The 10,981-nt window shown below is 37.4% G+C and overlaps 1 protein-coding gene across 1 annotated transcript; it reads left to right on the top strand.

Moving 5' to 3' along the window:
• The first annotated feature begins 4,333 nt into the window (after positions 1-4,333).
• LOC112183915 (putative UDP-rhamnose:rhamnosyltransferase 1) lies at positions 4,334-5,761 on the top strand. Its single transcript, XM_024322230.1, has one exon. It carries the CDS (start codon positions 4,334-4,336, stop codon positions 5,759-5,761), a length of 1,428 nt encoding a protein of 475 aa, XP_024177998.1.
• Positions 5,762-10,981: the final 5,220 nt, after the last annotated feature.

Raw genomic sequence — 10,981 nt, forward strand, 5'->3', positions numbered from 1 at the left:
GAATCAAGGAATTAACGAGGATTACGGATCAATCAACATTTAATGTCATCATTGTAATTGATATTTCCGTTGTACAAGAAAGCCAAAATAATTTAGAGACATTAGATTTTGGAAGAATAAGATGGTTTTTTTCTCATAAATTACGTGGCATGATTTGGCAAATAGGTGATGTGTGTAGGTGACATGGCTTGACACCTAGGATTGAGGCCACAAATTTTAGACCTCAATAAGGCCATCAATCATTTTCCTTTCATGGTATTGTAAATTAATTTTTAGCTTATTATAAGCGTTGTCTTTCATGATATTGATTCTACTATTTTTTTAAAAAAAAAAACAACTAATGCAGCAAATAGTCAAGTGTAGATTTAGTTTTTCCATATTCCAATCAAATCAACAAAAGCCAAAGAGAAATTCAAACTTATAAGTTAGGAATGAGACTCGGTCAGGCGAAATCTAGATTTTGTGATGGTAGAGGTGAGTCTCATGCTCTCCAGACCAGGTAGAGGCGAGACGGCGGCAGTGTGGGCTTGGAGAGACCGTGATTTCTTCTGCAACGGCGTTGAGATCTCTACCAAGGTTTTCAAAGGCTCCGATTGAGGCTATTCTCAATTGAGTGTGATTTTTTGGACGTCGTTTGGCGGATCGTGTCAAAGCTGCGAGTACGTGTCAGCGCTTGCAGTTTTCAAGACAATCGGGCTCTGCGCCATGGTGGCTGCATCATATGACCGAGTTAGGGGTCAGGTCTGGGCAACTGGAGGCACTGGTTTCTTTGGTGGCATCGGGTCGGGATGAACTCATCTTGGGCCATGGTGACGTGGGTGTGCAGCTCTTTGTAGTGGCGTCAGGTGGGTCGAGGCGGGTCTCTGTAGAGCGGGCAATGGCTGGGTCTGGTTTAACAGTGCTGGTGATCAATGCAGCGGCAGGCTGCAAGCAAAAAGAATGTCAAAAAAAAAAAGGGCTAGAAACCATAGTTTTGAGCTAGGCTTGACCGGGCTGGTTTCTGGTCCGGAGGTAGCTGGCATGGGCTTGGGGCTACTTTTAGTGGCCGCAGGTAGTGACTGGGCTTGTTTGGCTCAAATGTGCTATATACTGCAGACCCTCAAGAAGAGCTCAAGGAGCAACATGTTGCCGAGGTTGTTAGCTACTGAGGAGGCTGAAGATGATGCTGATCCTAACCCTAAGGGGAAGGGACTAGTGCTCTCCTAAGTTCTCTAAGTTTTTAGACATTTTGAACTCATGCCTTTTGAAGTAGGGGTAATTTCTATAGGCTTTTCTAAGACATTTGTAGTTGATATTTGTACAACAATTGCGTGATTGACATATTAGACTAGATGAATATATTTCCCTTAGAGAGCGAGATTATTCTTGCTTAGTTTACGCTTGTTGTATAGCGAGCATCCCTTTAGATTTTAATTTAGTTGTGGCTTAGATAGGTTATCTGGTTTGTCCAGAGATTCCATATGTAAATTCTGTTAGACTATAACCTATTTTCATGCCTTGATTACTAATGAAATCAATTCCTATTCAAAAAAATAAAAGCCAAAGAGATGGAGTTTGTTTTGTGCTGATGGCAACGAGCAACCCTTAATTGTATTTCGTCGCCAGCTTCAATTCAAGCTACGTTCTAGAAACTCTTCAAAGAAGTTTGGCCACCTTAGTTCTTCCCTCCCTCTGCTCTAATTGTTTTATTTTTTGCAATAAGTATAAGTTTTTCCTCCAAATTTCGAATTCTCAAGTCTTAAAGATTTTTGAATTATTGGTGTACAGCAAAAAGGAGAGGAAAGAAGGTAATTTCGATCACACGAATCAACCACGCAACTAGTGTAACGAGCGAATCAAAGCTCAAAGATTCAACGAGGATTCAACCAACTAATGTCTGAATTTACAGTTCATCTCATGTTCATCCTACAAACCAACCTCCACCCCTTTTGAAGTTGGTGTTTTTTTTTAGGTTAATTACAATTTACCCCCCTGAGGTTTGGGGGTATCATCATTTCACCCCTTCTACTTTTAATTTTGACTTTTTACCCCCTAAGCTTTCCAATTTCAATCAGCCGTGTCCAATTTCTCCTATTTCATCCAAAAATTGGACGTTAAGTCTGACCCTTGAGGGCTAAAATGGTCATTTCAACATAAAAAATAATAAAAAAATAAAAATTAATTAATTTTTTTCTTCTGTTTTTTAGTTTTTTTTTTTGTTTCTGTTTCTTTTTTTCTTTTTTTAAAGTGTTTTTTTTTTTTTGGTCTTCAACCTATACACCACAAGTTATAATAGGTTTATAAAAACAAAAAAATTACTCTAGGTGGTTGAAAGCCGCTCGCTGGTCTACGATATTTGTGATATATCTCCGATAAAGTGAAGAATTTTAGGATTTATCCCCAATAAAGTGAAGAAATATCTGTGTAAAATCATTTTTGGTCTACATATTTGTGATATATCTCCAATAAATTGAAGAATTTTAGGATATATCCCCAATAAAGTGAAGAAATATCTGTGTAAATTCATTTTTTACAGATATTTATTTACAGATAAAGTGTAAAAAAAATTTTTACAGACATTTCTTCACTTTATTAGGGATATATCCTAAATTTTTCACTTTATCAGAGATATATCACAAATATCGTAGACCAACGAGCGGCTTTCAACCACCTAGAGTATTTTTTTTGTTTTTATAACTTGTGGTGTATAGGTTGAAGACCAAAAAAAAAAAACCCTTTAAAAAAAAACGAAGAAACAAAAAAACTAAAAAACAGAAAGAAAAAAATAGTAATTTATTTTATTTTATTTTTATTTTTTTATGTTGAAATGATCATTTTAACCCTCAAAGGTCAGACTTAACGTCCAATTTTGACCGAATAGGAGAAATTGGACACGGCCGATTGAAATTGGAAAGTTTAGGGGGTAAAAAGTCAAAATTAAAAGTAGAGGGGGTGAAATGATGACACCCCCAAACCTCAGGGAGGTAAACTGTAATTAACCTTTTTTTTTTGTTATATCAAATAAGTACATTTATTCAAAAAAGTTACAACCGATTAAAAAAAATTACAAGTTGTATGAATGATACAAATAGAAGTAACTAATGGCCCACTTGTAACAATTGAACTTGGGTGACCACAATGACAGCCCTAACTAAGTTATCAATCCCTTTGGAATTTCTATATCATATCTTTCATTTTTAATATAAATTACAGATAAAATATAAATTTCTATGGCCGGCAGACATCATATCATGCATGTACTCTATTCTTATATATGTCCAGATATAATCAACACAATTATTAGTAGCTTTTCAATCCGCAAAAATGTAGTTTGAGTTTGTTTTGTCATGTGCATTTTACCCACAGTCCACAGATCGATTTTCGTCGTGGTTTTTTTTTTTTTTTTCCACGTACAACAATTTTTTACTCCTCTTGATTTTCTTGATCTTAATTTGTTCTCCAATGTATTCTCAAAAAAAAAAAAAAAATTTGTTCTCCAACGAATACGACATCTCTAAATTTACCATTACTGCAGGACTTCTATATGAGTATATATGTAACCTAATCATCAGGTAGCAGTGAAAAAAAAAAAAACAAAACAAAAATGACGTGTCTGCTTATTAATCAACGATGAATGTACAGGCTGTGCTTCTCGCTGTGCTTTGCCCACGCGCCAAGCATCTGGCGAAACCTAATTAAATCCGATCAGTAGGTTTGGAGCTGGAAGATGATGACGTGGTCCTGAGTCTCAAAGACAATTAAACAACGTGAGTCACAGTGGCACACAACTGAATGTACATGCACTATCGTCAATCTAGAAGTTCATCTTTTGATCAATGTATCTCTACTAGAAATTAGTTAATCGAAAGAAACATGGCGAAAATTCTTAATAGGCAAGTGTAAGTTTGAAATTCTTGACTCTTTTATCTAAAAATCTACTGCACAAGTTATTATCAGTTAACTTATTGTACGTAATTTTGTAATGTATTTTACAAGTTTTTAAATAATTATCACGTCTACGATAAAATTAAAAGGACGTTCTTCATCAAAACGTATGATCTTCAGAAGAAGATTTTAGCTTGCAGCATGAGTTTTTACTTATTTGCTATACCAAAGTTTGATCAAGAGACAAGGAGTCTGAATATCCTAGAGATATAATGGTTAGGACTCCCTTTCAAATATAAAAATAAATGGGTAGGACTAATGACGAATTAGTCATTTACCTAAGAATTTAAACATATAGGGTATGAAGACCATGCACACGTAAGATTGCCACCCACAATCTCTGCCTATAAAACCCTGAAAGATATCTATAACAAAGCATGTAGCTGCAAGCTTAGCTTCTCCACCCGCCATGGACTCCACTACTGAGCCTAAGAAGCTTCACATAGCCTTTTTCCCATGGCTAGCATTTGGTCACATAATCCCATTTCTTGAGATTGCCAAGCACGTAGCTCGGAGAGGTCACAAGGACTCCTTCATATCCACACCAAGAAACATCCAACGTCTCCCTAAAATCCCAGAAAAACTAACCCCTTTAATAAATTTAGTCCAAATCCCACTTCCCAACGTCAAAAACCTCCCGGAAAATGCTGAAGCTACCACAGATATCCCATCCCACATGATCCCGTATCTCAAAATAGCTCCAGATGGACTTGAAGTGGGCATTTCTGAATTCCTACGGAGTCAAATTCCGGATTGGATTATATACGACTTCGCCTCTTACTGGCTACCACCAATAGCTATCGAGCTCGGCATCTCACTAGCCCTATTCAATACTTGCAATGCTTCCACTCTATGTTTCCTGGGACCAACATCACCGGATCTAATATCTCGTTACAGTCTTAGAACACAACCCCAGCAACTCACTGTCCCTCCTGACTGGATTCCCTTTTCTTCAAAAGTAGCTTATAGGCCTTTTGAGGCCAAGAGATTGTTCAATATTGCTGCCAAGCCAAAAGCTTCTGCTGTAGAAGCTGGAGGCGTTACGGAAATGTTTCCTATACAGGCAGCTGTTGAAGGTTGTCAAATTTATTTTGTTCGAACATGTAAAGAGATGGAAGCAGAGTGGCTCGATTTGCTTCAACACCTTCATCAGAAAACTCTTGTGATTCCGGTAGGTCTATTGCCACCAGAATTACAACAGAGAGATGAAGATCAAGAAGACGGCAGCAGCTGGTCTAGAATTGCTGAATGGTTGGATAAACAAGAGAAGGAGACCATAGTTTACGTTACATTGGGAAGTGAGGCTAATCTAAGTCAAGAAGAGTTTAATGAATTGGCTCTTGGATTAGAGCTTTCTGGGTTGCCATTCTTTTGGGCACTGACTAAACTACCTCTATGTGAGGATGGTGAATCGTTGAAGTTACCGGACTGGTTTGTGGACCGAACAAATGGTCATGGGATTTTCTGGATATCTTGGGCTCCTCAGCTCAAAATATTGTCCCACGAGTCAATCGGCGGTTTCTTGACTCACTGTGGTTGGAGTTCAGTCATAGAAGGTCTACATTATGGACGTCCCCTTATCATGTTTCCAGTCTTGTATGATCAAGGGCTAAATGCTAGGTTTTGGGACAAGAAGTTTGGGATTGAGGTACCAAGAGACGAAGAGACTGGATCGTTTACGAGGAACACGGTGGCTGAGTCACTGAGTTTGGTTGTCAGAGAGGGAGAGGGGAAGGCTTACAGAGATGGTGCCAGAGAGTACAGTAAGTTATTTAGGGACAAAGACCTCCATGCCAGATACATGGACAAATGTGTTGAGTATTTGGAAATTGATTAATGAAAATGGCCCTTGGGTGTTTATTAATTTGTATCGATCAAACTTTTGCTGCAGTTCTTTTATATGAGTATGGACGTGAAAAGACCGGATAGAACAAATATGTAAAGAAACTGCTTTGAGAATCAAATATGCACAACAAAGATAACACAAGATTTTGCTAACGCAGTGTAAACCTCTCCACTGAGGAAACTTCACTGAGTGGCTTGTAACGTAGCCAACACGAGAAAGATAATCCAATATGAATCAAGAGGTTTACAGTATACAAGTAGTGATGTTCACTATCACTATATATCACTTAGCAACAATGCTAACTTTATTTATAACTGTTCTAACTTCCTACTCAATCAACTCACTATCAATAGAGCCTATCTTTCAATCTTCCTTGAACTCAACAACTCATTGATCTTGATAATGAAATATGCAAGTGATTGAGTATGCAAAGAAAAGAACCATATAACATGTAGAGAGAGTTTTTCAGAAAATGACTTGAGTAAAACTTTTGCTACACAAGGAATCATCTTTTTATCACCAAAAACTCTACTGCATAAATCAGTTTGAAAACCTTATATAGAGGAGCAAGACTCCTCCTCTGTCAAATCTTTTCTTAATCACCGAATAAGATAAATATGGAAATGTTTTAAAACTGTTTTGAATATACAATCAAATCTTTTCTAGCTTTAAACAAAGTCTCAATCGGATATAGATTCAAATAAGATTTTCAGATTAATTTGAAAGCAATGCATATCAATTTAGAATCGTGCAAAAAGATATGGATTAAAAGACATCTTCATTTCAAGATCAGTAAGAGTTAACCTCCTTGATTTTCTCTCCTTGATGTGATTCTGCGATTTCCTTTGAGCCTTCGAAAAAGTAGGAGAAATACTCTCCTAGTGCTTTGCAATTTCTGATTTCCTAGTAGCCTTGTGAAATTCATGTGTTGAATAGGAATAGTCCAATCTACTTACAATTTCCCCCTTTGGGCATTCCCATTCAACACATGACTTTTGCATCTTTGTACCCTGTATGTTAGATTTCACAGATAGCCACTAATCATGAACCAAAAAGGTGCTACTTGGATTAAGGAATCAGTTTCCATCCTTTTCCACATCCAAGCCACCAAAGAAAATATTACATAATAATAATACTAATCATCCAAATAATAAGCATCTCAAAAGGTCTATGCTTATGCACTTACAAACCCCAAAACAAAATAAAGATTGTCCAATAAAAAATAAAATGCAGAAACATAAAAAGAGATGAACCAGGTTTACGCAAATAGGATTGGTACTCATATTTAGACCTTAAGGAGTTGTTGTATGTCATATTTTACGCACATAGGTCACCCATCAACTAGTTTCTTGCAAGCCTTGGAAAGTTCACCACAACCAAGGCTTGATTACTTTGAGAGGTGGGATACAATTATCCATTCTCGTTTCTTACAAATCCTAGAAAGTTCACCACAACTAGGACCTGATTACTTTGAGAAGAGGGAATGAAACACCAGAGCATTGCAGATAGTTCTCTTAAGTCACCGATTCGCTCTTGACAATAAACAATGAATATGCCACCACGTATGCTATCAGTGAGAGTGCATAAGAGAATTAACTGATTAAGATACTAAATATGAGTACACAAACTTTGTCCAGAATAAGGCATGGAAACAATAACTAAATATATGTGCAATTCACTAGTGACAGTGGTCAAAGTATACTAAGTTCACAACTTTCTCTTCCAACAGTGGACAGACATTATAGGGCCTCAATACTTAGAACATATCCCTAGAGCATTTCTTAGTCGTTCAAACCTTGTAGTGTCTAGTGGCTTTGTGAACAGATCAGCTAACTGACTGTCAGTGGGCACAAAAATTAACTCAAGTATATTTTGCTCAACCAAATCCCTAATGAAATGATATTGAAGATCAATGTGATTTGTGCGAGAGTGTTGAACAAGATTTTTTGTGATGTTAATAGCACTTGTGTTGTCCCAGAAGATAGACAACTGACCTTGGGAAATGCTGTAGTCATGGAGCATTTGTTTCATCCAAAGCATTTGGGTGCAGCAACTCCCAGCAGCTACATATTCAGCCTCAGCAGTAGATAGGGAAATACAATTATGTTTCTTACTGTGCCAAGCAACCAGATTATTGCCAATGAAGAAGCATCCCCCAGAGGTGCTTTTTCTATCCTTCAAGTTCCCTTCCCAGTCAGCATCAGAATACCTTACAATTTCCACATTAGTGTCAAAGGTATAAAAAATACACAGTTAACTGTACCTGATATATATCGGAGAATTCTTTTGACAGCTTCCAAGTGTGATTCTTTGAGATTGGATTGAAATCGAGCACACAATCCCACACTGTAGGAAATATCAGGTCGACTAGCAGTGAGATACAGTAAGCTTCCAATCATGCTTCTATAGAGTGTGGAATCAATTGATTTCCCATTCGAATCTTCGCTCAGTTTTGTAGTGGTGCTCATGGGATTGTTAACCACTTTCTTGGATGCAAGACCAAATTTTTTGATGTGATTTTCAGCATATTTGGTTTAAGAGAGAAAGATACATGTATCAAGTTGCTTTACTTGCAATCCAAGAAATAAGGTTAGCTCACCACACATGCTCATTTCAAATTCACTTTCCATGACTGATTGAAATTCATTGACAAGATATTTAGATGTAGAACCAAAAACAATGTCATCAACATACACTTGAGCAATGATAAGATCATTTTTCACATGTTTACAAATAAAGTTTTGTCTATTGATCCTCTTGTGTACCCTTTTCCCATAAGATGAGTGGAAAGCCTTTCATACCAGGCTCGTGGAGCCTGCTTCAGTCCATACAAGGCTTTCTTGAGTCTGTATACATGGTTTAGGTTATGTGGATCTTTGAAGCGTTGAGGTTGTTCCACATAGACTTCTTCCTCATCCAAACTTACCTGTGGGGCAGCTTGGCTTCTAGTTTTAAGGCCATCTGAAATTTTTCCAATGACATCTTGACTAGAGTGATCTTTTTGGACTTGCTTAAATCCCCTTCTCATTTGAGGAGCTGGCTCGAAGATGTTGTCAGCATTCTCTTCCTTTTCATCAGTAGCTAATGTTCTCCTGATTCTGAGCTGGGAGGATGTGATGTCTCTGCAAAAGTTTCCTCATGTCTAATGTAGTGATCATCAATGGACACGTTAATAGATTCCATAACAATCCTAGTTTGTTTGTTATAAACTCTATATACTCGACTATTAATAGAATATCCAAGGAAAATACCATCATCACTTCGTGCATCAAATTTTCCAAGTTGCTCTCGATCTCTCAGGATATAGCATGGACTTCCAAACACATGAAAGTGACTTATGTTTGGTTTCTTACCTTTCCATAGCTCATAAGCTGCTTGTTCAGTTCCAGGTCTTAAAAACACTCTATTAATTATGTAACAAGCAGTACTAATTGCCTCAGCCCAGAAGTTTGAGCTTAGACTAGCAGCATGTAACATTACTCTTGCCATGTCTAGCAGCACTCTATTTTTGCGTTCAACTATTCCATTTTGCTGTGGAGTTATAGGAGCTGAAAATTCATGAGAAACACCTAACTAATGGAAATAGTTAGCAAAAGCGCGCAGCATTTTTGAATTCAGTGCCATTATCAGACCTTACTCTTACCAAACACGTATTTGTGGACTGTTTTTCTATTAACATTCTCTGGTTTAATCCTTTAAAAGATTCAAAAGTTTCGTCTTTGTCTTTTAGAAAATTAACTCAAGTATCCCCGGAAAAATCATCAACTATTACAAGCATGTATTTCTTACCTCCAATGCTCTCTGTTTGTGCTGGTCCCATAAGATCCATATGTAGCAGTTCCAATACTCTTGAGGTAGTCGCACAGTTTATTACCTTATGAGAAGATTTGGTTTGCTTTCCAGTCTTGCACCCTCCACATATCTTATTAGTCTTACCACTTAGGGTCGGTAGTCCCCTGACACATTGCTTGGTGGATAGTTTGACTAGATCTTGATAGTTCACATGTCCCAATCTTCTGTGCGATATTTCGAAGGTCTCTTCAGCAGCTCTTACAGAGAAGCAAGCCTGTACATTTAGAGGTTCATTAGCTTGAATATGATAACAATTATCTAGTGATCTCTTACCTCCCATAACATTTTCACCCCTTTTATCAAGGACCGCACATTTTTGCTTGTTGAACCAAACATCCTCATAATCATCAGCCAAGTGACTGACACTTATTAGATTGGCAGTTAAACCTTCAACATACAAGACATTTTTGAGATTAGGAATTCCAGGAGTGTTGACAGTTCCTCGTGCAAGAATTTTAGTTTTTCTCCCATCACCAAAAGTAACTGAGCCTGTGGTGCTTTCATCCTAAAATGAGGTAAACCAAGCTTTATCCCCAGTCATGTGCCTGGAGCAACCACTGTTGACGTACCAGAAATCCTTTCACTTGTCTGCCAATGCAGTGAGTGCTACTAGGCAGGTTGCTTCAATGTGAGATGGATGATTATTTGTACTTACACTTGCCATGAGACAGATAGCATTAGTAGAGTCAGAGGAATCAGTGTGATTAGGAGGGTGATTATTCAAATTCTTTTTGAGCCATACAGATTTGTTTATAGTTTGCATGTTTGATTTAGTGATCAGGTCAGCCAATTTATTAATAAGCACTTTTTGTTCTTTAAGCTCACAGTGCAAAGATTCTACAGACAGCATTTCTTCACCAGGTGAGGTTATTTTAAGTCTCTCGTTACATCTAGGTCTAATATGTCCTAATTTACCACAGTAATGACAAGTAGGAATGAAAGACTTAAAAGTTGAGTACCTGTTCTGATCAGTTGGAGTTCTCTGATTCATTTTTACCTTAGTGACATTCTGAAGGGATTTTGGCTCCTTGTTAACTTTGTCCAGAGACTTGGGATAGAGTCCTTGATGACCTTAGTGATTGGATCATTCTGTTTCACTCCAGGATTAGATTCTCTCACAAAGTGAGTACCTTTGGAACTTTCTCCGGAATATCCAAGTCCGAATGTATTATGATGGGCTTTTCCTGAACTAAATAGCCTAGATGCAGTTCCAGAGCTTATCTTAAACTTTGTGAACTTATCCTGAGTGGACTTCAGTTCTTCCTGTAAAGATTCAATTTTAGTTATCAGGTTTAAGTTTAAAGCATATGTTGTCCTTTTACCTCAAGTTCAAGTGTCTTGACTTTGTTCTTCAGTTCA

The sequence above is a fragment of the Rosa chinensis genome, chromosome 2 (genome assembly GCF_002994745.2).
Source record: "Rosa chinensis cultivar Old Blush chromosome 2, RchiOBHm-V2, whole genome shotgun sequence".
Lineage (NCBI taxonomy): Eukaryota > Viridiplantae > Streptophyta > Magnoliopsida > Rosales > Rosaceae > Rosa > Rosa chinensis.

What these genes read in the sequence shown, in the direction of transcription:
- LOC112183915 (XM_024322230.1), top strand. Translation starts at nt 4,334, where the DNA reads ATGGACTCCACTACTGAGCCTAAGAAGCTTCACATAGCCTTTTTCCCA.